Raw genomic sequence first — 26411 nt, 5'->3', positions numbered from 1 at the left:
GGCTGGACTGGRGACYCCCCCAAGGTCCTCACTAGCTTGGATGATCCTGCGTTTATCCCATGGCTCCGGTCTGCACTGGGCTCCTGGAGGGGGACGGGAGGGATGGCTAGGACCTTTCCTGCATACCTCGATTTGCCATAAGCTCTTCCTGTTTGAGACGGTTGCCTGCTCCCCTCCTGCCATCTCCTGCTCTCCCACCTGCCCTTTGCAATCTCTCCTCTCTTCTTGAGAGCTGCCAGCATGAACTGGTGGTGGAGGAGGAGGGAGGAAGAGGCAGAGGTCATCATCATTTCAAGATCCTGTTAATTGTCCCCCCATGCTCCCTAAGAAGTGGCCATTTACTGCAAGCCCTGTAAATCCTCTCCGGAGAGGGAACCCCAGGGAGCAAGGCGTGGGTAGATGAGAGCCCTCAATAGCTTTGAAAGAGATGGCAGAAAGACGGATCGGGGAGGAAAAACCCAGCCCACTGTCGGAAAAGGGAGAAAACAGAACGAAACAGAGAGAAACTGAAAATGTGCTGAAGCAGCTGATGACAACCCAAACAGCAGGGGAAGGCTCCTGCCTGCCAATTAACRTGGCTCTGGTGCTAATTTGCCACCTTGACTGAGCTTCTGAGCTTGTCAGGAGAAGGGAAAAAAGACAAGGCTAAAAAAGAAATGGTGAGGTTTCATCTTGCCTCCTGGCTATGCAGATGTTGCTGGGCTTTGGAGAGAAACGGGAGAGAAGTCACCCYGGGGAAGTGAGTGACTGTCCACAGGAGACCGGGTGCCTGTAGCAAACCGGCCCCGGGCCCAGCCTACCCTGAGAGCTGCCCTTCAGGCACAGGGGGGCCACCAGGAACAGGARGGCTGTAGCCACACACAAGCTGGGGCTGGCCAGGCTCAGTGGTGGCCCAAGACTCAGGTCCACCCATCTGCAGGTCCTGTCCATCCACAGCCCCACTGAGTTCACCCAACCATTGGGAACATTGGCCCATAGGCTAGGACTGCCACAAAAAAAGTTGCATTTGCCGTGGCCTAAAGAGGAGGAGGAGGCTGGCGGGGCAGTGAGTGAAACCCGAGAGGCAAGCATTTCTATTTCCACCCCACCGTTTGCTTAGATCCAGCTGGAGATCCCCAAATTGCTAGYGAGTCTTCAGTGTAGAGGTTGGGTCACTCCCTGGTTTTCTGCAGGCAGAGGAATTCAGCCATGCCCCTGTACTTACACGCACACACACTTGCAAGCACAGCTCAGATATACCTCTGCATTCGATCCTTTGCATTTGCCTGCTTGCCGGAAAACACAACAGAGGGGGTCGGAGCCGATATGGGACCATTGCCTGGGTAACTTGAGCGCTGAGTTCATTTTTCCAGGTGGGGAAACCAAAGCACACTGTGACTACAGGACTGGCCAGAGGAGTCAGAAGAGGCTGATGACAGATCTCCCTAGGCCTATGTCAGCAGAGCAGCTCAAGGCTGAGACACTTTACAGGCTGTGAGATCTGGGATCCTGGTTTGGTAGGGGTTGGAGCCCATATTTTGCTTTGCAAGTTCAAAGAAGATGAATAAAYGGAGACCTTGTGGGTGCCCAGGAGTAGCTATGGTAGCGCAACCTGAGGTTGGTTTCTGCMGCAAAACCAAGACGAGAGGAAGAAGGTGGAGCAGCCCCATGCCAGCACAGAGAGATCTGCAAGTAGCTTGCCATTGCCTGCCTCCACCAGAAACACCAGTCAAATGCTGAGAGAGCTGTCAAACAGCAAAACAGCTCTATTTATCGGGGGTGCCTGATGGTTAAGGAGCTAATGCGGTGTGTCTAACGCAGTCAAAGAAGCCCTGAACAAAACCTTCAGCAGGAAGCTTCCGGCCAAGCAAAATGCTGTGATCTCCACTTCTTCCCCACCTTGCAGTCCAAACCAAGAAGGCAAAATCCACACTGAAGGTTTCCAGACTTTCCAGGCAGATTCAGGAGGGATTTCAGGGTAAACCTGCACCAGTGTGCTGTTTGCATACAGAGTAAAATAGGATGCATCCCAGAAAAGCATGCTGTCTGGGGATCCCTAGCCCTCCCTCGCCTCCTGAGGGCTGTAACACCTCCTGTGTTGCCCTTGCTGTTCTCCCAGGCTGGCACGGCATCGTCCTTGGTTTATAGATGGGGAAACAGGGGCAGGGTGGAGCAAAGACTCGCAGGCAGGAGTGCAAGCTCAGCCTCACGGCCTCTCGCTTCTGCCTCTTGATGGCAAAACTTTCCTTGCTGCTTTTAGTACAGCTTGACCTGGAGGTGTTCTTGGCTGGGGACACCCAGCACTGCTGTCCCAGCTCTTGCGGGGTGCAGGTAACCCAGGGGGTGAAACCCTCTGGATCACAGAGATTGGGAAGGGTTGAAGCCACCATGCCGCTAGCTCTAAGGTGTAACTGATGAAACCCAACACRGGGCCAAAGGCACCACCTCGTGAGCTTGGGACCTTTGGGGTTAATATTCAATTGGTGCTGCATAAAAGGCTTAAAAATACAGAAGGAAAAAAGAGGGGGCAGGTGAAATAGAGGGAGCGAGTAGTGCAGGGATTGGCTTTGCGCTGCAGCGAGGGCCGTTGGACGCAGGTGTAGCTGAGAACTGCAGATTGCAGGGTGCCCCTGGCTGGGAACAACCTGCACCTGGGAGAAGGGAGAAGTGATCCTGGAGGGGAAAGGCTCGCTCCTGGGAATCCTGTCCTGCTGCCAGGACTGAGGGAGAAACAGCAAAGCCTTTTCCTTTTCCCTGGTGGAGCTGATAAATAAACCCGTCTGGGGGAAGCTCCTATAGAAGAGTGCAGGGGACTTAGCTGGGGCTGGGGAAAGGCTTTCTCTGAGTTTATGCACACGTGTGTGTGCCCAGGGATTTGTCAGGCTGGATGGAGCGGCACGGCGAGGGTGCTGGGGGCTGTGACCAGCTGCCGTCAGGTCCCAGCTGCTGCGGTCCAGCAATCGAGGGGCTCAGCTCTTATTTAAGAGGCACCTTCCCAGCTCTCCCGAATGCAGTGARGGGTTTTGCAGAGGTGTGTAAATGCAGAGGCTTGCACCTGCAGGCAGGTAAGAGGGCCCCAAGTGTGCTGTTTTTTTAAAACCTAACAGATTTAAAACTGAATTCCTGCTTTTGCATGGCCTGCTGCAGGTGGTGCTGGGTGGCAGCGCTGGAGCYGCCCAGCTGAGCTTGGTTTTGACTGTGTCTTTTTGCACCTGGAGGCTGGATCCTGCCAGCGCTGCGTGCACTGAGCAGTGTCTGACCTCCCAGCTAGCCCCGCTGGCGCCTGTGTTATTATTTGCAGGGGAAAGTGCTACAAGGTAATCAAATGCTGCCCTCCAGTTATTAACCTTGTCTTCTTAATCACCTCCTTTGAACGCCTTAATCACTGAACAAGAATCTGAGGATACGCTCGTTTACGCCCCAGATTAATATGCAGACTGTCAGCTCCCTCGGTTTCCTCCCCCGGGGGAGGCGCGCTGCGTTGGCTCTTGCTGTAACTCAATCACTTACCCCGTTCCTAGCAGCGAAAAGTGTGAAAGTGCTCCTCTTCCAAAATGCAGCAATTTATCAGCAAAATTCAGGGAGCTGCCCCCACCTTTTCCCTGCTCGGTCGCGGAGCTGGTTCAGCCCTGCACGTGATGAGGGGCCGGTAGCCGGGGGTTGTTTTCGGTGTTATCGAGCCTGTGTTCTTTCCTCCGCCGCAATTATCTGGATCAATGGTCTGCCTGTCCGCGTGTTGCGTGGGGAAGCCCCGTGCCCACCGCAGGGCTCGGCGAGCTGCAGCGAGCGGGGGAAGCAGGGGCGGACGTGGCTACGGTCCTCGGCGAGAAGGTGCCGGCGGTGCGGGCACGGGCCGCCGAGCCCTCTGCAGGCACCAGTGTGAGGAGCTGCCAGCTTTTCCCTCCAGCTGCCTGCCAGATCCTTCTTTTCCTTCCCCCCTGCCATTAAATTAAAAGGAAACAGCCTCCTTTTGCCTCTATCCCTGCACACAAGACAGTCACTCTTGTGGCATCACCTGTCTGTCATATCTACAGCGGCAGCCGGCTCGGAGCCGACTACGAGCTGGATAAGCCTGGGGTCGGCCGCCTACCGGGGGGATCGGCTGTGAGCCAAAGGGAGCAGCACGCGTCTCCCACCTGTGCCCCAGACGCTTTCCCCCGCAGGGTTTGGGCTGTTGTGAAACCTTTGCTGCCGATAGYGTGAGATGCTGCTTTTGCATACTCTGAATAGCAATGAAGAGTTCAAACAGAAACAGCAATTTCAAGGCTTTTCCTCGCAGGGGAGACGAGCGCATCTGTGCCGTTCCGTGGCGGGAGTTCACCTGCGGAGAGCCCCTGTTAGATGGGGGGCGTCTGCCTGCTGTCTGATGCACGTTGGAGCACCGGCGTCTTCGAGATGCCGGCTAATATCCCAACTGCGCGTTGCATTTGTGTTCGAGTGCCTTTAGGATATGTAACTGAGCCGCTAGGTTAAGTACGGAGAAAAACATGACAAGAAATGCTCTGCCTAGAGGAGACAAAGGATGGGAGAAGAGGGACGTTACAGCCCTATGCTTTGGGACTGTGGGGAGATGAAGGCATCTGCTCAAGGCACTCTAGGAGTGCATGTGGCAAAAGCAAGAAATTCAGTCTCTCTAACTGGGACAGCCTCAAGTGGCCAAGCCTTCCCAGGGGCTGGCAGCAGCCATCCGGGCAAGGCTGAATCCAGTCTCTCTTTGTGCTCCAGGCAACCATGACCATCACTGCGGGAAAGGCGAGTTACCCAAGAAGCATCTGAAACCAAGCCAGAAGCTCTACCAAATTCTTGAGGTGAAGCAAGTTGAGCCTTTACTAAAAAGCCCCCAAGTTCTTGGAGTTCTCCTTTAGCGGGAGTTTGTCACCCAGACCACCTCTTCCCACGCCAGTGGGCAATTCCCTTTGGCCTGGTCCTGCAGCTGGGACGGCAGGGAGCCAGGAGGAAAGTCCTAAGCTGGGCTTTCACACTGGGAGTGCTGGAAAGCGAGCCGCTCCGAAGGGTGAAGCGGGGCTGGTCGTGAGACAGGGGGTCTGCAGCCAGGAGCTGGCTCTCCCTCCTCCTCCCCAGGACAGGTTTCCGCTGGCTCCCCCACGGAGCTGCCTTGATCTGAACCGGCGCGGGAGCATGGAGACGGTGGCGCTGACTCCCCGCTCCCTCCCGGCGTTTAATTGACTGATTTCCCTTTTAGGGCTGAGAGACGAGGGAGAAGACGCGGGCAAAGGGAGGCAGATGTAGGGGGGAGCAGAAGCCCAGGTGACAGATTGAGGGATGCTATAAACACAATCGACTGCCTGATGGATTGATAGATTAKACAGGGAATATAAATAGCAAGCATAGTTTCTCTCTCCCGGTTTTATTTTCCTCCTGCTTATCTCTTTATCTGTCTAACCCGAGGATGGAGGGGGGAGCACAGCCAGCTGACAGAAGCGGGGTAGGTGGGTTCGGGTTGCCACGGCTTTTGCAGTATTCAAGCAGGCGAGTTTTCCCAGGTGGGGAGGATGCACACTGGTATACTTTTTCTTTTTGCTTCCCTCCACCCTGACCGGCCTCTCTGCCCACGCCGCTGCTTTAACGGTGCTGCGGCTTAGGAGGGCCAGCTTCCTCCTCTGGCCAGCCCGTCCTCTGCTAATAAACATCTCCTTCGCCAAGAAACGAGGCCGGGCGCCAGCGCCGAGAGAGAGGAGCGAGGGCGCAGCTCCGCTTGTGTTTATACGCGCAGCTGTGATGGGAAAGCCGGGGAGCGCTGCCGCTCGCGATGCCTCTCAGGTGGCAGCAGTGCCGGCGAGGGAAGGGGGACCGGGCCCGGCGGCTCGGGGGAGCGGGCAGCTCTCGGGCCGCCCTTGCTGACAGCCCGTCTCCCGCGCCGGCAGAGCCCGCCCGGGAAGGGGGAGCGCGGCCGCGCTGCCTCGCTGAGCTTTGGCGCGAGGGGGGCAGGCGGCGGGGGCCGTGCCCTGCACCTTAGGGTGCACCTTTAATGCACCCTGGGGGCTCTCCTCGCTCCAGTGGCATGCAAGGGGCCGGTCCCCTTCCCGGTCCAGGAGAGGCACCCGACTCCCGGCTGGCAGCAGCGTGCTGGGTCCGGTGGCCATTGGTCCCGCTGCGAAGCACAAGGACGGTCCCGAGCCCGGAGGTGCAACCAGCCCAGGGCTGGGGGTGTCCTCCAGGGATCGGGGGGTGCCGAGCCGGGCCGCTCGGGAATATCCCCGCTGTGTTGAGCCTTTCACACGCGGAGCGTGATAAGATGCAAACCAGCAAATAGTGCCGTTAGCAAGCGGCACTTCTCTTTTTCACCCGAAGGGGGGTGTTTGCGTGTGGAGCTGCTGCGGGTACGCGAGGAGGGAGGTGGTGTGGAGCCCTCCTTCCTCCGTGCAAGGAAGCAAGGGGCCCGGTGGGCCGCGGGTCCCTGCGACGGGGTGTTCTCCGGAAAATGGAAACGTCCTCCCTCCCCATCGCCTCTCTTCACCGACTCTTTTGCCCCTGAGCAGTGGTAGGACTTGTAAGGTGCCCCCGGATGAGCGCTCGAAGCCTTGTTTTGGCCACCCCCTTGCTGTGCCCTTGGTTAGTCCCAGGGTCAACCAGAGCCAGGTTCTCACTCCTTCATGGTCCTTCTGGTATCTGCAGGGGCCCTCGGCCAAGGCCCCCAGCCCAATGAGTGGCATGTGCCACCCTGCCTCCCTGTTCCCACCTGCTGCCTAATTGCACTGCTGGCTCTTGTTCCTCCGCCAAGAGAGGCTGAGGGCTGGCTGCATCCCCGCTGCCCCCCATTCGCAGGGCCATCGGCTGCCCCTAATCCTGGCTGAGACCATTCGTTCCCCGAGCCCGTAAGGGCAACATACGGGGGAAGGTGTCGCTGTGCTGCCCGCAGGCAAGGCGCGCGGCCGCAGCGATGCTGAGAGGAGCTCTAAATTGCAAGCTGGGGCTTGCAGATGCTCTGACTGCAGGTGCCGTTCCCGAGGTGTGATCGCGCGGGCCTGCCTTGCACGGGGCAGGTGCAACCTGCCTCATGGGTCGAGCTGAAGAGGGCCAAATTCTCCGCGTCACACAGCAATAGCTGGCATGACCTGGGGCACGACATTCCCAGCTGAAGGGCTTCTTTGGTGGCTTCTATTTCTCTCCTTACGTGCTAGAGAAGACCCCGAGAAGGGCAACAAGGATACCAAAAGTATGGAGCAGACCAAGTCAGGGAGCTAAGGCACTTCAGTGTGACAGAGATGGCTGATGGGGGATGTCATAACTGGCTATAAAATAAAAAAATGACCTAGAAAGGGTGGATGAGGGTCAGTTATTCAGCATCTTTTCTAGTACTAGAGCTAAGGGTTGTCTTATCTCTGTGTTTTCAGTATGCACCTGCAGTGGGGACGGAGGAGTCACGTGGAGCGAGGTGCTGGAAGTAAGACATTAGCTCTCCTCTCTCCAATGGATTTGCAGGCAAATGTTAACGGCACCAGAACCGGGAGCAAACGCGAGGGCAAGAGGGAGAGAGCAGGAGCATCTGGCTGCCTCCTCCCCGCTGCCTGCACGGAGCTGTGCTCAAGCATGCTCCATGGCCTCCTCGCTGTCTCCTCCCAAACACAGCAACGAAAAAGCCAGGGCCAGAGATTACAGTAACTTCCTTTTTTTTTTCCTGTTTGTTTTTGGTTGCTCTTTTGCTCAAAAAGGCATTTTTTAAAAAATATATTAAACAGAGAACATTTTACTAAGATGTTTCTTGGCTGGAGCCACTGACAAGGAATGACCCTCCCCAAATATATAGGTTAGAAAAAAAAAAAAGCCCTCCAAAACAAAACAACCAAATAAATACATAAATAAAACTTTTTTTCCTTTTTCTTTCTTTTTTTTTTGCCGTCATAAGGAAAAACAGCCCAGAGATGTCCACCTCCATCCATAACAGCAACATCCATAGGCAGATGCCAAGTCCTTGCCCGCATGAGCAGTGACGCCGCCTCGGCTTGGCGTACCGTGGTGCGGGTCGAGCGCGGCGGATGAGGAACGCTTGCCAAGATGCCTGCCCTTACCATGGCCGGGCAAAGAGGTCCCAGGGAGGTCCCCAGCCCCGTGCCACGGGCGTATGTGCAAGGGCACAGCTGTAGGAAGGAGCGTGGGGATGTAAAGCAAAGGCGGGGGTAGAAACCTCTTAAAAAGAATACAAAAGTGAGGGTGCTGAGGACACGCCGCTGGTTTCTCCACGCGATGGGGTGCGGAGGGCCCTCGACGCGCCGGGCCAGCGGCATCTTGGCGTTTGCTCCTTGCCCGCCTGTGGCTGCCTCCTGCGGAGCCACTTCCCCCCCAGCCCCACATCAGCCGTGGGAGCCATGCGTCCTCCCTGGCGCGACAGCGGGAAGGTGCATTAAAACCAAAGCGCCACAGGCTGGGCTTACTGGCAACGTCCCCATGCTTGAAGCCAGTCTGAGCTGCACGAGCCACCCTGCGTACTCCTGCCAGCTTCCTGCATCCTCACGAGCCCTGCCATCTCTTTGGCCAGTCGCTGGGGCTACCATGGAGGCACACAGTTGGCACCAAGGTAAGGCCTTGCTTTAACTTTTTTTAGGGTGTTTTTTTTTTTTTTTTGGAGTCCTTTTTCCCGGCCCCCTTGCTCTGAGATCTGCGCAGCCCTGGCTGTTAGCTGCACAGCTTACCTGTCTCCTGCTCTACTGTGTTCGGCAGTTTGGCATTGAAGGCCCTCAAGGAGGACTGGATCCTCGCCACCTCGTTGTTGGCCAGCTTGAGTCTGTGGCGGAGCAAGCACGTGAAGAGGTCAAGGCGGGTTTTGCCAGGGGGTGACAGCCTGTTCACCCGGTCCCTGATCTCTAAAAGCTGTAGCATGGCCGAGTCCTGGGAGCCCTGCGTGTAGGGGTAGTCCAGCTGAAGGATCAGGTCGCGAATAGCGTCCGGTTCAAAGGGCAGGCTGTAGCCAAAGACTTGCAAGCTGTTAATTTTCATGTACCCCAGGTTCTTGGAGGGGTCTGCCATCTCCAAGGGTTCATAGTAGATTGTCTCATTGGAGCTGTCATCCAGAGACTTGATGCGGCTTCGCAAGTAGACATGGACCGTTTCAAAGAAGGCCTTCCACTTGTTCCCTAAAGTGAGTGTCCAGTTTTGGCACTGGGCAGAGGCATCTACGTTAGTCCTTTCCCAGTCTGGGAAGCTGCCCTCGTTGATGGGCATGAACCAGCTCTCCGAGTGGCTTCCCCCGAAGGGGTTGACATAGATGGCCATTACAGGCTCCAAGGTGCTGTTCTTGGTGAGGCAGATCTGCAGGGAGAGGGCCAACATCACGTGAACCAGCCCTGGCTTGTACTTGTTGCTCTTCAGGGTCAAGAGCATGCGCTTCCTCCAGGAGGGGTCAAACCAGCTCCCCAAGCGCATGTCATTGCTGATGAAGATAGAGTGCACCTCGATGCGGCTGTCCCGTTTCTGGAGGAGGTACTTGAGCTCCAAGTCCTGCAGGTCCGTCTCAAGACCCAGGTACTGCTCCAGGGAGTCGGCCACCTCGGGACGGCAGAAGCCCTGGGTGAGCACGTAGCCATGGTTGCAGGCCCCGCAGCGGGTGCTGTTGTCCTCAGCACAGCTGGCGCAGGCTGGCCCTTCGCCCAAGGCACATGGTATGGGCCCCTGGCAGGAGGCTTGGTCAGAGGGGCAGKTGCAGCTGTGGCTTTCTTCCAGGAAAGTCCCAGGCACGGTGGTCTCGCTGCAGTACAGSAGCGACTGAGCGCGGCTCCACCAGTAAGGCAGAGACCTAGTGGAGGAGAAGGAGGCAAGGGAGGAGGGATGCTTACATGGGACCTTTGTGGGTGAGTGACTGACTTTCTCTGGGGAAGGAGGACCTTGTGGGCGTTTTTCTGGGACCACTCTGTACTTCTGGTGACCCCGTCTATGCTGAGCCCGATTTTCCACCTCCAGGCCTTAACCCAACCTGTCAGGGCCACATCCCAGGGTGGCAAAGTTGCCTCCACTGACTTCTCACCACCAGGCTTCCCTCAGTTACAGTGGGGGTTCTTCTAGTTCCCACGCAGGGAGATGGGCAATGGGTCTGAACCCCGCTCAGGGATTTGGCCTGTGCCCCCAGCCTGGGGACAGGGCCAAGCCAGCAGGGCTGGCTCGTTGTGGCTGGTGAGGAGATACCCTACCTCTCCTTTGGCAGTTTGAACTGAGGTTGCCTGTGGCAGCGTTTGCTGAGGTTGAAGAGCCGCCGGATGATTCGGTGGATTTTCCTGGAGAGCAGCTTCAAGCTGGTGCCCAGCTGCTGGTAGCGATGCTGGACATCCAGGTCCATGGCCCAGTAGTGGGAGATGGCTGTCCTGTTCAGGAAACGGTCCCCCGGGAGCCTCTTCACCAGGGCCTGAAACTCCTCTGTGGGAAGAGGGACTGCGTTAGTATAGCTGGGGAGGCAAGCAGCAAGGGAAGACAGCAAAGGTAACACTGGAACTGCCTCCATGCAACCTTCCTCCAGGTGAAAATTCGTCCTGCTCTGCCCCTCAGTCCGAATGCCCAACACTTGGCCTCTAGTCAGTGTATAGCCAAAAAGTATTGGTGGTGAGGGTCGTTGCGTGGTCTGGGGGAAGGTCCTCTCCGTCCGTGTTGCACCAGCTCTCGGTTTGGTCCCCGGGAGCTTTAAGGTTTGCTAGAGCAGTAATAGCACGCTCTGCAGGGCTTGCAGTGATTCCTGCAGTGCTCAAGGCTGGATGCCGGGCAAGCCAAGAGGTGAGCATGCCCTGTTCCCACCCGTAGTGCGCCCTGCAGTCCCTGGAGGTTGCCACTCTCAATGAAAAATGCCTGTAGGCTCTAAGGTCTTTGCAGCAAGACCTGTCTACATGAGACTGGGAGAACACAGAGAGGTGGTACTTCTTGGATTCACTCTGTACCTTGCCCAGATGGCTCCCTTTGGAGCTGCATGGGAACTGAGATGACCAGTGAAACCTGGTCCTACCACGGAGGACCTGGATCCTGCCCCGGGGCCTGTGCTGCACCCGCTGCCTTTCCCTGACAAGCAGGATTTCGATTTTCTCTTTAGACACAAGGACAGCAATGGAAAGTTTACCAGGGGGCTGTCCCCCCCCGTGGGAGCCCCAGTCCGACCCTGTGGTCCCCGTGCTGGTTTCAGGGCTGGCCCCAGGTCCTGGGTGGTTCGCCCTGCCCTCACCTGACTCCTCGAACTGGCCGTGGTGGTTCTCCCAGGCATGCTGGAGCTGGACCAGGGTGCCCTCCATGGCCTGGATGTCCGCCTCGGGGCAGTTGCACTGGGGGAAGGCAGGGCGGCATTGGCAGCAGCAGTCGTTGCTCCGGCACACGAGCTCGCCCTCGGAGCTGCAGGCGATGTAGCTGAGGGCGGCCGCCACGAAGCGCTCCCGCAGGTAGTAGGGCAGCACCGTCTGCAGCCCTGGGGGTGAGAGGGATCCCCGGGGGGGGGGTCAGCGCGCACCAGGCYGGCCCTGGCCTCCTGCCCTGCAGCCTCTCCGCACCCGGCCCCCGCAGCCCCCGGGCGACGACAGCACAGCGCCTCGCAGCCCTGGCTGCCTCCGGCCGCTGCGCGGGGTCTCACCGCCGGCTCAATCCCGTATTCMTATCAGTTTGCTGTGGAGCCACTTGTCTGGGCTCTTTATTGATCTCGGCTCCTCTTGGCAGATGAGCAGCAGTCCCTTCCTGCCCAGCTTTGATTCCCCCCCTCCTCCCAGCCCTTAAATTAAAAGCAACAGCTTAATTGCAGCATGCCCCATCCTCTCTTACGGCTCCTGCACGCCCGCGAGCATCCTACGGTGGCACTTAACTGCGTCCCCAGAGCAGTGCTGTCCCCGCACGTCCCTGCCTCCTGGCTGAGCGGGTGGCAGCGCCTGCTCTCACCAGTGGGTTATCAATAAGCTAATGCAGGCGGTGAGGCTTGAGCAGGCGTCCGGCTCACGTTAGGCATCCTGCCCGGCGCGTGCCTTCCTGCCGGCGGCTCCATCTCTGCCGCCCCGAGCCTCGCAGCGCGGGGGCCGTGTGGGTATGACACCAAAGCAGCTTTTCAGCTTCACCACGTGGGGCTGGATCATGATGCCAAAGGGCCTTCGTTTCCCAGGATTTTTATGGCTCCTAAGGGCCCCCTTAAGTATTTGCTACAGGATAATGTGCTTTTTCCGGCTGTGACTCCTTCCCTCCCTCTCCCCTCTGCGTCCATCCCCGGCCCTTACCGAGGAGCTGCACTTTGTTCTCGGGGCTCTGCACCAGGACGGAGCTGACCGAGTCCAGGTTGTCGTAGTTGCTGCAGCCGAGCGGCCCCGTCCGCGTTTCTGTTACCTAGGCAGGACCAGAGGCCATCAGGGGCTCGGGAAGGACGTATGGATGCAGGATGGGTGCAATTCTGCCAGCGGGGCTAAAACGCTCCCTTGGGGGGACACCGATGCGTGCAGAGGGACTGCGGACAGCTCCCGACGGAGCTGGCCACGCCACCCGAAGCGAGGGGATGCCGCGGCAGCTTGGAGAGATGTAATTGCCTGCTAATTGGCCTGTTGGCAGCCAGCAGCCCTGCCTCCAGCCCGCTGAAAAATGTGCCTTCATTAGCATGCCCAATTTCCCATAAATAACGCAAATGTGCTAACCTTGCCGGGGCTTGCTCTCTCCCTGCTCCCGCTGCCCAGGGCGCTGCTTGCTTAGCAGAGAGGGGGGTTTGCGGTCGTGGGCTGTGGGAGGTGGGTCTGCTCTACCCCGGCGCGAGGGGCTGCAGCAGCAGTCATTGCCCACAGCCAGGCAGACCCGCGCTTTACAACCCCGACCAGCTTTAAACAGCTGCTGGTGAGGCCCGGGGTGCTGTCTCCCCGCGCAGCCCTCTCCCTCGCGCTCCTCATCTACCTTGATGGCCGCTGTGGCGATCTGGATGTGGTGGAGCCGGCGCAGGGTGCTCTCCCGGTCGATGAAGTAGGAGGCGGCCAGCTGGTGCAGGGTCTCCAGCGAGACCACGGAGCTGTTCCCGGCCCCTCCTGCGGCGCCAAYGGGCTCTGCTCGCCGGCTCAGCTTGCGTTTGTCCACAAAAATGGTCAGGGACTCCTCTCCTGCAGGGACACGCCACGCGTTTCAGGGGCAGCCAGGTTTCTTGCCTCCCCTCCCTTGGCCCTATTGCTCCAAAAACATCTACAGCGTTTATTTTCCAAGCCATCCACGTGGCTGGAAAACGGAGCGAGTGGCGTTTGCAGCCCCGCGGCCTCGGCGAGGGGCCCGGCGGGCAGCGCTCACCTCCCAGCGTGGCGGTGAGCAGGAAGTGCGTCCCATACTTTTTGATGAGGTTGTCGGTGATCTGCTGCAGGCTGGGCCTGCGTCCCAGCAGGCGGATGTTGCGGATGAATTCGGGGGCGAGGGGCAGTGGCAAGCTGAAGAAGTCTTTCCTCTCCAGGGCCAAGTTATTCACCTTCCAGCGCGCAAACTCTCTGCAGAAAAAAAGCCAAGGAGAGCAGCCGTGAGCTGCAGGAGCCGGGTGAGCTGGGGAAATGGAGGTGTGACAGAGAAGCAAGTGCGCTATGACAGGCAGAAAGCTGGCGAGGCTTTCCTTGTACAGTGTGTACTAGGGCAGGTGCAACCCCAGGACCACCTTTGGAGGTCTGAGGGACACACGAGAAGCTCAGAGAGAACGAATTGGACTTTGGCAGGGCAAGGCAAGTAGCTGTGGCGCTACAGAGGATTAATAGTTGCAGAAACTTCTAAAGGGACCATCCCGGCCTCCCTACCTCCTTGGTGGAGCTGGAGCTGAAGGACCTGCCCCTACTCCAGCTCCTCAGTGCGGGATCACTGGGAGATGGCCAGGGCTCACAGCAGGGCTGCGGCCAGAGGACCCGGGTGTCCTGCTCTCTCTGGCCTCAGGATCGCATGTGCTGATGCCGCCAGCTATGGATCGAGCCCAGATGAAAACCTAGACCCTCCCTAAGCCATCAATGGTAATAATGAGCTGCAAGTATTGAAGATGTCCGTTAGCATTGATGAATTGGTCACCTCCGCTTGGCATTAATCACCGCCGGGCACGGCTTCGTCGCCTGCGTGCCTGGATGGGCCTAATCCATCTTTGATTCCCCTCTCAGACATCACATCCTTATGGATCTGGGTGAAAATCCAATAGCTGGGTGTTTATTGCATTTAAATATTGATARTGTTGTGTACAAGACCAGAGATACTGGGATGAGCTGGGCTGYGGCTGCTGCGAAGCAGCTGCTGCAGAGAGGGTGAGGGGCGCTGGGGTGCTCTCCCGGGCGAGCGCAGGGCTAATTTTTTTAATGCACATTTTCYGTCCTCTCGGGCTGCGAGGCCCTGGCCGGAGGGGAGGACACGTGGGTGTTTGGTGGCTGCGTCCGTACATCCTCTCTTAGCCCCAGCCGCAGTCGTGCCGGCGCCAGCCCCCCACAGCGCCTGGCATCACCCAGCACGGAGGCAACCCGCCAGCCCGCTGCCGTCTCGAACAACGGCCCCGTAAACAATGATCGGCCAATTTCTGCCTAATCGTCACCATTTTGCTCTAATTAAAATCAGGCTGCGGCTTTCAGACAGTTTAATTAGGGCTGATTGGGAAAGACGGAGGAGGAGGAGGAGGAGAGCGAGGAAAGCAAAGCAAAGCCAAGCTAAGCCAAGCCAGGGGAGCAGCCCGGGGACTTGCAGGGTGCTGGGCTGGCTCCCAGGGTGACCTGTGGGTCCCAAAAGTCTAATATCAGGGCCAGGGACTGGTGCTGGGTGGCAGGGAGCGGAGGAAACCATGCTCACAGAGGGAGGGGAAGGGGCTGCCCGGAGGGCGGGAGGCTGAAGAGCCTGGGACAGAAAGGGAGGATGCATTGGGGTGATGGCGATGCAAGGTGGAAATAAGGTTTTGCACGCCTGTCCTGCTGCCCTCCGGGCTCTTCCAGCCCTGCTGTGCCGCCCCCAGCGCCAGCGCACCCGGGGCAGGCTGCTTACGGCCCCAAGGGCTGAGCCCTTCCTAAACTTTTTGGCAGGGAAATGCTCGATTGCAAACCACAAACCGTGGTCCTGAGTATTCAGGGTCCCCAGCAAGGCCCCCGCAACACCAGCCCCCTGGAGACACCGCGCCACCTCTCCCAGCGCTCCGAGCTGGCTGCTCCAAGGCGCTTAATCCTCCTGCTCCGATTTCTGCCTCCTACGCGTGGCGATGGATGAGCGCTGCTCGGCGGAGCGGCATGCAGCTGCCCGCAGCGACGGCCCCGCATCCCTGCCTTTGCCCGTCCTGCCGGCAAAACAAGCTGCCGGCTGATTATCCGCCTCGGAGGAGGTGCGTGCGCGCAAGCGAGCCGGCTGCGTTCCCCCCGGGGGGCTCCTTCCCGTCCCGCCAGCGTCACCAGCAGCCTCTGGGGGTCGCGGGCGCCCCGGCAGAGGAGCGGCGGCGCGTCGGAAAGGCCGCGGGAGCAGCGGGCTCCCGGGGGTGCCGGGCACCGCAGTGACGCTGAGCCCAGCGCTGGTGCCCGCTCCCCCGGCAGGAAGCACCAGGGCCCTGCTCTGGTGCGAGAAACCCCCTCCCCGGCTGATTTTGCACCGGAGGTGGGGAGAAAAGCAAAAGGGCTGTTCTTTTAGGGACAATTAGATGGCTTCCGCTGCTCATTAGCGGCAGGGCTGGCAGCCCCAATTAGCGCCCGGAGTGGCGGAGCGGGCTTCCCGCGCAGGCTGGCTGCAGGCAGCCCTTCGCTGAGGTCCGTGGACCCYGCTGCTGCTCAAGCCTCCTTTTTCGCTTGCAAGAAGCTCCCCCGGCGTCAGCCTCGGTGTGCGTAGCATCCTTCTGTGTGCCAGAGGGACCGGGGTGCTCCGCTGGGCCGGCCGGCCACGTCGCTCCTGGGCGGTCGTGCACCACGCTCGGCCGAGGCGCTGGGGTGGCTGCTTCGCACGCAGCGCGGGAGCGCAGGCGCCGGGCGGGAAGAGYGAGGAAAAGCAGTACAGTGGAAAATGTTGCGTCATTCCTAGTCCGCCGCCAGCAGCTACAGCCGGATACCGGCCGAGCCACGAGGCGTCCCAGCCTGCTCGGCCCACTGCTGGTCCCAGTCCCGGTGGACCTGTCTGTGCCGCCTCCTCCAGCCTCTCCGTCATCGCAGGTCTCCTCCTGGAGAGCCCAGGGGCCATCGAAGCACCGTCCGGCGGGGCTGTGCTGGTGTCCGACCCCGGGGCTCTGCATCCCAACCCGCCCTGCGAGGGGCTGAGCGAGGGGCTCTGCCCCCCCGGCGCCTCCTGCTCCAACGTGGCGCGCGAGCTCTGCTGCCCAGCTGAGCCTCGCTTCTCCTCCCCGCTCCTCTGACCCAGCGCCGACGTAYGTGCGTCGTTAGCGCTCGGCGCGTGACGAGGCATGGTCCTCACGCAGCCGAGCCTGCAGCCTGGGGGCCCAATTAGCGAGCCCAGAAATTCAAAAGAGCGAAAGCCAGATCGGCAAAACCCGCCTGGGGACCCATCCTGGCCAGTCCGGCTCACTCTTATATTGAGATTAGGTCCACTCCAATCCGTGCCCCGCGACACGAACCCCCCTGCCCTCGAGCTGCCCCGCGCGGCTCAGCGCCCTCCCCGGGCCCCCCCACCGAAGGGCCAGCCCCAGCGCTGCCGCTCACCTGTAGATCCTGTACCTGGTGGTGAAACCCTGCCGGTAGCGCTCCATGAAGTCCACGTACTCCTGGGCTCGGTAGAAGGGGCCACGGTCGGTGAGGAGCCAGTCAAGGGGCACCGCGTTGGAGGAGGAGGAGGAGGAGGAGGAGGAGGAAGCCGCGGCGGAGGCATGTTGGTCGGGCGCCGGGCTGCCCGCCCCGCGGCGGCAGCACGTGCTCAGGGCCAGGAGGGCCAGCGGCCACGCGAGCATCCGCCGGGGCCCTTCAGAGCGAGAGCCGTCCCGCCGCCTCATGCTTCTGCTGCCCAGCCGGCTCCGTCATTCTCGCCCCGCGCCGTCCTCGGGGACACCAACCGCCCTGCAACGGCACCGAGAGGGCAGCCCGTCAGGCGGAGACCTCACAGAGCACCCCAAAACCTTAAATCCCAAGGCAGGGAGRTGCTGGGAAAGCGAAGGCCTCCTGCTAGCTTGTGCACGCACGTATGTCTTGCACACATGCAACATCTCGACCAAGCGGCTCAGCCCTGGGGTGTCCCCAGGGGCTCATCCCCTCTGCCAGCCGCAGTGATGGCAGCCCCGCAATGGGGACATGGACGAAGGGATGGGGCACCAAACTCCATGGAAAAGAGAATTAACAGCGGATCAAACCACCTGCATCGCAGGCTAATTCCCTTCGTATGCCTGTGATGACCCAAAGCACTGACCCTGCTGGTAACCCAACACCTGAGCATTTAGGCAACACAGGGTTTCAGGTGAAGCCAATTCACCACCCATCGAGAGGCTGCAGGGAACCGGGACCTATATATAAGCCAAATGCAGCCCTAGAGCAAAGGGAATTGAGGTCAGCATGGGGGTGGGCTCTTGGGTGCTATTAAGTGCAAGCCCTGCTCTGGGGGGAGCTAGTTGAGCAGTGCTGGAAGAGAGCTGGGCCCACCCTGGTGGTACTGCAGAAGGTAGGACTTTATGTGGTTACAGGTGCTTGCTATTGAAGGAGCTAAATGAAATCCTGATTAATGCCTGTTAAAGGAACCTCTGGCCTTTGCTTTATGTCTTCTCCTGTCTGAATCAGCTTGGTGTGCCAAGCTATGCAGTGCCTGCAACTACAGGTAGCTGGTGAGGACTGTGCCTCTGTGAGATGAGTTGGGGAGCAAATCTCTGCCAGAGCACTGGCAACAGGTCGGAGCTCTGCTGCAATGCCTTGCTGCTTCCCTGGGGTTCAGGCTCTGGCTGCTGGGGAAAGAAAATCAGCTGTGACAGTGATGGGAGCAGTCTGTGGGAATTGCAGTGTCAGATGTCAACTCGGATCAGTTGGAGAAAGAGGGGAAAAAATCAAAATCCGCTGCTGTAGGAATGGGGCTGGGCTCTTGGCAGGGTATGTGCCGAGAAGATGCAGCTTGTGCAAGGTGCTTGAGGCATTGAGCTCCTGTGAAGCACTGAATGTGGCAGGAAACCCTCCCTAGAGGGTGCAGATAGGAGCTAGCGTCGGTAGAGCGTTTTTGGGATGTCCATCATGAGCACGTGAAGTTCCTCTCAGGTCTGTTTCATCCAGGTTTAAAAAAAAAAAAAAAATCCTCCAAATGAACTGGGAAAATGAGCTGATCCGGCTGTGGGTGCAGGCTCATCCATGTGCGGATGAGGTTTGGCTCCCGCGTTCGCAGGGAGATGTTGGACGGCTGGGTGGGCTTCCTGGCCGCCTTGTGGCCGGCAGGGCCAACTGCATTGGCACTTTGAAGGCGATGGGCACTTATCTCAGGCGAGACCCAGCTGGTCTGATGTCCCAGCTGCGCTAGCGCCCGGCTCGGAGGATCTGTGCTGAGCACCTGAAACGGGGGTGCCTCGGCTGAGGGCAGCGAACTGCAGGTGGGCTTTCGGGGCTGGCGCGGGGCCGGAGCACGAGCTGGCGAGTCAACCCCACCGTGTGCTGGAGGGGGGCGAACGGAGACRGGGCGTTACGGGGGTCAGGGCTCCCGCTCGGCGGAGCGGGGAGAAGACCGCTCTCTGCCTTGTTGGCTTTCCTCGGGCGGCGAGCGCGCTTTGGCTGAACGTCCTCCCAAACCAAGGTGCAGCTCCAAGTCGGCATAACTCCAGAACTGACTGTTTTATTAGCCGATGTAAATGCTGGGTATAAAAATATGGGAGCRGGCCATGACTGAGAACCCTGCTGCCGAGACAGGGACGGAGGGAGGGAGGCAGGGCAGGCTCCTGCCTTCTCTCTGGAACCCTGCAAAGGCTCCCGGCTTCAAACCGCTGAATCCAAGGGCTTATTCCACCTGTACGGTGGCTTCATGCTTTATCTCTAGGCTCTCTTGYGAGGCAAAAACCGCTGTAAGCAGCAGGAGGTGAGGAAGGGGCTGGCAGGATCTGGGCTACGGGAGCGGTGGGGACCTGCGGGCTGGGACAGCGTGTCCCCAAGTGAGCCTTGGGGACGGGAGCCATTGCGGAGCAGGGTGCACCGGGGAGACCTTGAGCCTCCCAGCGTGTAGGGATTCACTTCTATTGCCGATAACAAGTGATGGGCCAAGGGGAAGGTGGGCCGGGAGCCCCAAYGCTCGCGCCTGGTGAGCAGGCACCAGTACCAGCCCCACGTTCTCCTGAACCGGGGTTTGGCAAATGATTCATCAGGCTTAAACATGTAAATTTTTTTTTTCCCCCCCTCCTCTTCTATTTTTAAACCCTTAAGGGTGCACTCTGATTACGCTTTTTCAGCTTCTCGCTTCCTCAGCCGTCGGGGCCGGGTCCTTGCGAATTTGGAACAAAAGCTGAGACTCTCGCATCACAAGACTCGGGGTGCTGGGGCTTTGGGGGAGGCAGGTGGCGGCGGCGGAGCTGGCAGCGCTGCAGCTATCTGCAGGCTGTCTCGCCGGTGCGGAGCTGGGTAGCCGTGCGGCGGCGCGAGGCTGGCGAGCTCACCTTGCTAGCCCGGGCAGAGGCCGCGGTCGCGACAAGCACGCTCGCTCCCTCGCGCACCGGAGAGCTGATGGTCACCGCGAGGCAGCAGCAAGGGACCGAGGCGCCCRATTCTGCAGCCCTTCGAGTGCTGTCAAACCATACCGAAATGGTTTTGTCCGTTCTGCCCCAACGCTATTTTTTCGTGCTTTGCCCTGGTTTTCCCAGTTACCTGACCAGCTCTCTGGGGTCAACCTAAATCGCTTTGGACAAACCTCAGTGGAAGGAAAATCCCCTCCCAGCATTTTGGGGTGGGATGAGGGGGGTAAGTTTAAAGGCATTTTCCTCTCTCTGCCCTTCATGTGTTAGGCTGGAGGTTAGGCCTCCCCTGAAACGCAGCAGGACCCAAACGAGGTTGCTCCCGGACCTGCGCTGCCGCCTGCGGGTGACTAGCAAGTAGCCGATGCGCTTTGGCTGCTGCAAAATCCTCTGTGGCGCTTCCCTGCTGCAAAAGCTGTGACTTGGTCCCTCTCCCCCGTAGCAGAAAGCAAAGCAGGGCTTCAGCCCCTTAGCGCTGCCGTAAGCGCGCCAGCTTCTCCTGTGGCCGCGCGCGAGTCTCGGCCTGGAGGGAGCAGCAGAGATGCCAGGGCAAGGCCGGGTCGGCCTCGCTCTGCAGGAATCCAATTCCCGAGCGGGTCTGCCCGGGGCAAAGCGCTGGCTCAACAGCCCGCCCAGCTGGGAAAACCTGGCGATGCCGCAGCGTGAACGTCCTGTCGCAGCCTTTGACTAACCTCAGGCTCAGGAACTGGGAGTGACCCCCTCTTTGGAGGGGGCAAATGTAGAGAATTTCTCCCTTGCGTCTCCGGCTAGGAAACTGAGGCAAATATGCTCCTGGAGCAGCACGTTCACGAACCCCGTATGTGAAACGTGCTCCCTGTAGGGTTAAACACGGCTGCGCCAGCAGCAAAGCGTCTTGCTGAAATAGTTCACATGTTACGTAGCGTGTCTGTCGCCCCAAGAGCAGGCTTGGCACGGAGGGGTTTGCTCCTGCATCCTGCTGTCTGCCCCATGCGTGTGCTACCTGCCGCCTCTCATCATCTTTTAGGTGGCTCCTGACCTTGCTTTTGGCTGTTGCAGCAGTGTCCTGGCTGCTCCAAGGGCGTTGCTGCCTGTCTTGGCTGTTTGTGTCTCGGGTGGAAATGCCGTGCCCTGACTGTGTCCTGCCCTAGCGCATGCCGGTTGCCCGGAGGTGTCCTGTCGCAGCGCGTGCCTGTTGCTGTGGCAGGTTTTCTGTGCCCCAGYGGCTGGTTTCTTGTGCACGGAGTCCCTGTGGGTTGGTCATGGGGTGGGGGGCAGGATGGTCCTGCCACCAGCTGCCCATTGCCCTGACTGTACACGTAGCTCAAGCCAGCAGAGCTGCTGAGGGAGAGAGATTGGGGATGGAGGAAACCTTGGGCCACTTCTTCGTGCTGTAGTCCCCAGCCCAGCTAGAAACCTCTCTGGAGGTACAGTTCTGCCTCCTTTCCTGGGGGGTTTATTCTGGGATTCAAGGCTGAACGCATGATGTGTCCTCATGGACACCTTGTGCTCTACTGCTCAACAACAGGAGTATGAATAGTTGCATATTTCTGGATTGTGGCTGGTGTAAATGAGTGCAGATCTGCCCGGTGAGGGTCCACCTCCTCTGCTGTTGTGTGGATGCCTTATAGTGAATTAGCAGGTGACTGTCCTGCTGCAGCCCAAGCCTGTGGTCCAGCCTCCTGCTGTACATAGGTTGGGACCACATCTGCCTCTTTTTTTAATTCTCTGAGCCAGGCTCTTGCTGAGGGGTGGTCGCTGATGCACACGTGCCTCCTTGCCAAAAGAAACTAGAACTCCTGAGCCAGACAGGAGYGGAGGGACCAGCAAGCAGCCACGGGCTGGAGAGCATCCGTGTGGGCTGCGCTTCGGTTACGGGCTGAATCACCTAGGACCAGCTCTGCCACCCTACACAGCTGTTTGTGAGCTGTTCTAACTTGATGGCTCTTACGGCTCATGGCATAAATAAAATGGCTTACATGTAAAAATTCTGATAGCTCCRTGTATTCCTTAGTCCACATAGCTACGAATTATTGTCCGTATGCTTCCGCCYGGTGCTGGCATCGCAGACCTGCCCTCGACCACTAGGTGAGCGTTGCTTTGGCTATCGGTGCTGGCTCTGCGCCAAAGCCACCAAGAGCGGGAGAAGAGCCCACGTTAGGCAGGGAGGGAGTGGGGCAGGGCTAGCCCAGAGCAGCTTGCTGGGATTGCTTCCTTCAGGCATCAGCCTCCTCCCTGCTGCTATTCATAGCAAATGTGGGCAGAGCGCAGGGAGCCTTAAATGGTGGGGGGGGGAATCAGACACGCGAGGCCCTGGTCTGCCCGGCACTGCTACGCCAACCCCTCTGCCATGCCGGGAAGGCACCAGCTGACTCGGTGCAAAGGTTTCGCCTCTCTTGGCTTCATCGTGTCTGACCGGTGGCGAGCGGCTATCTCTCAACCCCCGGGGACGCGCGTCCCCAGGAGCGCTGTTGAGCAAGGCAAGAGCCTTGCTGGATGTAACCTGGATCTCAAACCACGTGGCTCCGGGTGCAACCTCGCGCTTGTGGGTGGCTCCGTCTTTGCATGCGGGTCGCTGCCGTGCTCTGTAGGACTGTGAGCAAAGCTTATTTCTGTGGGGYGTACCTCTGCCTGCTGACACGAGTGTCTTCCTGGGAAATCGGGGCCAGCAAAGCTCCTTGGTAACAAGTAACCTCATTGACCCTACTACTAGAGCTGGAAATAACTTTCTAATCACTTTTCCTTGATCCAAAAGAATGGAGATTTGATGAGAAGCATCTGACTACTCATTTTTTTTTTTGATTTAGGGTTTGCATCACACAAGCTGGAAAGCATCCAGCTTGTTAATTTTTTTTTTTTCCTTTCCCCTTCTATAAAAACTTTAAAACCAAGGAAGAGGAGTGCCAATGCAAATGTTCTTGGCAAACTTTCCCAGGACCACAGGCTGCTTCCTGGCCAGTTCTGCCCGACTGTCTCGCAGCCCCTCTCTGACCCTGAAAGCCTGGGGTCCCTCCAGTAACTGCCAATGCGTGTCCCATATTGTCAGTCATCATGAGCGGAGTTTGCTTTTGCACTGGGTGCCTTCACCCCAAAAAGGCTCAACTTCACCGTACAGCTAGCAGCATGGATAAACTGCAGCAGCATCCCTCTACTTCCCTCGCCAGGGAAGGGCCTGAGCTTGCTGGGAGCTGACGGCAACAGCAGCAATATCCTGCAGTTATGCCAAGGTCCTGCTTGCTTTGATGCCGAAGGCAAAGCATCTCTGGAGCCGTGCACTCCACCACTAATCAGGTGAAGTTGGATAATTAAGACATTAGCTAATTGTCAGGGACATTAACATTGATTTCTGCCCTTTCATGCTGCAGCAATATACATATTTTTATATATATACACACACTGTAAAGTGGGCATGGGGGAGAGGCTCTGTGTTGGTACGGTGTGGCTCTCCCCCATCTAGTGCTGCTCTTGCTGGGTGCTGCAGCGAAGCATGGGACTCCTGACACTCGGGGGCTACCCCCCAGGATTTGCTTAGTCAAAGCCTGTAGTAAAAGCAGTGATGCTGTTCCCCAGGTGTTTCTGGGCCAGGCAGGCTGATACCTGTTGCTGGTAGACCTAGAAACACTTGAGAGCTGCAGGACAGGGGATGAGGATGGGTTGCCTGGTTTGGRGGACATTTGGGACCCAGCCCCTGCAAAGCCTCTCTGGTCTAGCTAGCCAAGAGGCTGCAGAGCACACGCGTGGAGGTGACAAGCCCCAGGGAGCCAGACCTTGTGCCCGGGGCAGGACCAGCGCCCAGGCCCTGGACCCCTGCCCTTCTGCCCCTGTCAGCGTCCCAGGGCAGAGCCCAGCTCCAAACTGGGTGAGAAGTATCTGCTCCAGCCCTGGCAAGCGCTTTGCAGGAGCGGGGAGCTGAGGACTGCACCCTGCCTTGTTCACCCCAGCCCCAAAGCCTCTCTTGGACCCTCCACCTACTGCTTCCAGGGTCCCTGGGGCTTGGYGCCTTGCTGGCTGTGCCACCAGGCATGTCCACATCTTGGGTGGATGTCCTCTCTAGTACAGGAGCACCTTGTCCCCGTTCCTGCTCTGAGAATGGCAGGGGCTGGCATGGCCCCATGGGGCTATGGATGAAGGAGTGAAGGTGCATCTGCAGGGTGGCACATGGAGCAGGGACTGTGCAGGGACAGGTCAAGCCAGGCTCGCCCCGAGCTCCCTGCACAGGCCCTTTTAGTGGGAATGAAAGTCAGGCTTATGTGCCTGAGTCACCTTCTCATTACATGTGGGAAAGATTTATCAAATTAAGGCCACTTAAAAGAGCCTGGGCAGAGGCTAAGTGCAGTTTAGCTTCTGAAGTGGATTGACTCGGGTGATCTCGCTGACATGAATTCAYGCAGGCAGCCAGGGGAAGCGCTGACAGGGTTAGCCCCAAAAGGCTGGTGCTCCCACCCTCGCACCACCAGAGCTCGATGCACCTCCTGGGCTAGATGAATGCGAAGGGCTCAATCCTGCAGGGTGCCGAAACTCACTCCTGAGCCTCCAGTACAACGAGCCGTGATGAGCGGGCTGCRAATCTCCCTGTGCAGGGTCCTTGGGGACCCTCTGGGTGCTGCTCCTATGCACCCAGCTGTGCCCATGAGCCTGCAGCACGCTGTGGGGCACCGGCTGGGACACGGCCTGGCCTCTCCCTGCCTGCTCGCACACGGCTGCCTCCTCATCCCCAGCTCCCCCTCCCCTGCCGCGCTTCGTAATGAGCTGCTCTCTGCACGGATCCGTCGGCTCCCGCGGGAGTGCCGGGGACTCATTGATCTGCCTGGCTGGCAGGATCGGGGAGCGGGGTAATTATGAGAGCGAGCCAGGCACCGCTGGAGCGACGGCAGCACRGAGGTACTGGCAAGCCGGTGTGGCAGGGGTGCTGCCAGCCCGCCTGGCACCCGCCCTGGGCAGGGGCACGGCTCTGGGCACCACAGCCCCGAGCAAGGGGGCAGGCGCTGTTAAAGGATCCCTGCTGGACTCCTGGAAACGATCCCCTGGAGCCTGTTGGGTTGCTCTTGCTAAATGACTTAAATAAGTCATTCTCTTTGCCCATGAGAATGCTTTGAAAACTTGCACGACTTTATGAATCGGGTTCCTTTTATTAACTTTTCATTCCATCCTTAGGAGTAAGGAACTTTAAAATAAGAGTAAAGGAAAATGTCAGAAAATTCCCAGACTCGGGGAAGCTACGGATTTGCATAAAACATCAAATGAGAGGAAGCCTGGGCTGCAGTCGAGGGAGGCAGCGGCTGCGTGCAGCGCTGCACCAGTGCCATGTGTTCTGCCCTCCGGCTTCATTCGCAGCAGGCTTTCACGCCCAGAGGCACAAACCCTCTTAGAAGAGGAGGGTGCAAAATGCAGCTCCCCCAGCACCGAGGCGGCAGCAGCAGCAGGGATGGCTTCCCCTGCCTCGTGCTAAGCGGCTGAGCTTTTGGCCCGGAGCATCCCTGCAGATGGGTCCCTGGGGCAGGGAACAGCATCCCTGGAGCCAGGAACAGCCTCCCTGGAGCCAGCTGCCCTCAGGGGAGAGGATGGTGCTTCCTGCTGTGGGAGCTCGCTCGGCGCCAGCCTCGCGCAGGACCTACTCTGCGCGCTGCGGAGGCGATGCGAGGATGCATCCCTCCTGCTCCTTTCCATCCCTCGCTGTCACGCAGGCGGGTGCAGGCCCAGGCCCCCCAGCCTTGCCCGTGGGGCAGTTATTATACACGGTGGCAGCTCAGCATGCAACAGCACAAGGAAAATAAGGTGGCGGGTGCCTGGCACTGAGTGAGAGCTGGGAGGGATCCAGGGCACCAGCGTGGAGTGATCTCCCTTCCCACCCTTGTGTCCTCGTGTGCCGGCAGCCCGCTCCCCCCCAGTGCTGCCCGTCTGGAGGCCAGGTGGGAACCTGGAGCTCCGAAAGTGCCATCAAATCCCCACCGAAACCAGCTCYGCTCGGAAAGCGCGCGGGGGCTCCTTGCAACGTCTGCGGGGCTCACGTGGACCCTCTCGGCTGTCAACGGAGAGGGGACACTGACATCTGCCGGCAGGTCCCACCGGCCCCGCAGCACCCAGCCCTTCCCGGCGCCCTGCTCACGCCAGGCCAGGCCGGTGGCACCGCGGGGACACGGCACGAGTGGCGGTGTCACAGGCCAGCCCACGCGCCGGCGCATCCTTGGGGGCAACAGCGCGTGGGTCTCTCCGAGGGAGGGCACAAGGGGATGCTCTCAAGCCTGCAGCTTTAAGGACCCGGAGTTGTTTCCTTCCAAAAATTACTGCTCGCTGAGGGGAATCGGCCCCGCAGCCAGGGACCTATTGAGCGTTTGCAGCCGCGATATCGGCTCCGCAGCGATAACCGAACGCGGCACGGAGGCGACGGAGCAGGGGCCTGGGGCAAGGCCGCCCCGCTGGGTCGCCTCGCCTCGGCCGAGCGCTCCCGGCGGCAGGGAAGCCGCGGGCAGAGGGGCCCCGTGCTGTGCCGGGGGTGGGGGGCTTGGTGCCGCTCCGAGGGGCTGCCTCGTGATTTAGGCTTGCCCCGCAGCGAGGTGCGTTTTAGAGGGCAGCTGCCCGGGGCTCCCCTCGGGCCAGCGTCTCCGCCGGAGCGACGCGCTCCGCGCGGGCACCGAGCAGCCGAGCTGGGCAGGTTTTCCTCTGCCTCCGGGCAATCCCTGTTGGTCCCAGGACCTGCGCGTCCCCCCGGCGTCCAGCCCCCTCCGCCCGGTCTCGGCTCCCCAGGGGAGCGGGGTGGATCCCGCGTCCCCCCCCCCGCGGAATGAACCCCGAGCAGCGGGGCAGCTTCCCCAAGGTCACTCCGGGGGGCGGCGGCGGAGGGGCCGCATCTCGCCCCCCGACCGCGGGGCTGCACCCGCGCCGCGCCGGAGCGTGTCACAACGGCGCCGGG

General features: G+C 59.4%; 1 protein-coding gene across 1 annotated transcript; it reads right to left on the bottom strand.

Annotated features, from left to right (window-relative positions):
* Window positions 1-8613: 8613 nt before the first annotated feature.
* Window positions 8614-16831, bottom strand: BRINP2 (BMP/retinoic acid inducible neural specific 2). Its single transcript, XM_026084748.1, has 7 exons — window positions 16545-16831; window positions 13201-13391; window positions 12820-13019; window positions 12162-12267; window positions 11135-11371; window positions 10122-10344; window positions 8614-9730 (listed from the first exon to the last, which is right to left on the bottom strand). The coding sequence occupies exons 1-7, from the start codon at window positions 16829-16831 to the stop codon at window positions 8614-8616; spliced, it is 2361 nt and encodes a 786-aa protein (XP_025940533.1).
* Between the last annotated feature and the right edge of the window lie 9580 nt (window positions 16832-26411).

The sequence above is a fragment of the Apteryx rowi genome, unplaced genomic scaffold, assembly GCF_003343035.1.
Source record: "Apteryx rowi isolate R43461 unplaced genomic scaffold, aptRow1 scaffold_65, whole genome shotgun sequence".
Classification (NCBI taxonomy): domain Eukaryota; kingdom Metazoa; phylum Chordata; class Aves; order Apterygiformes; family Apterygidae; genus Apteryx; species Apteryx rowi.
Note: the sequence above shows the minus strand (reverse complement) of the source record. Positions and strands in the feature narration are given on the sequence as shown.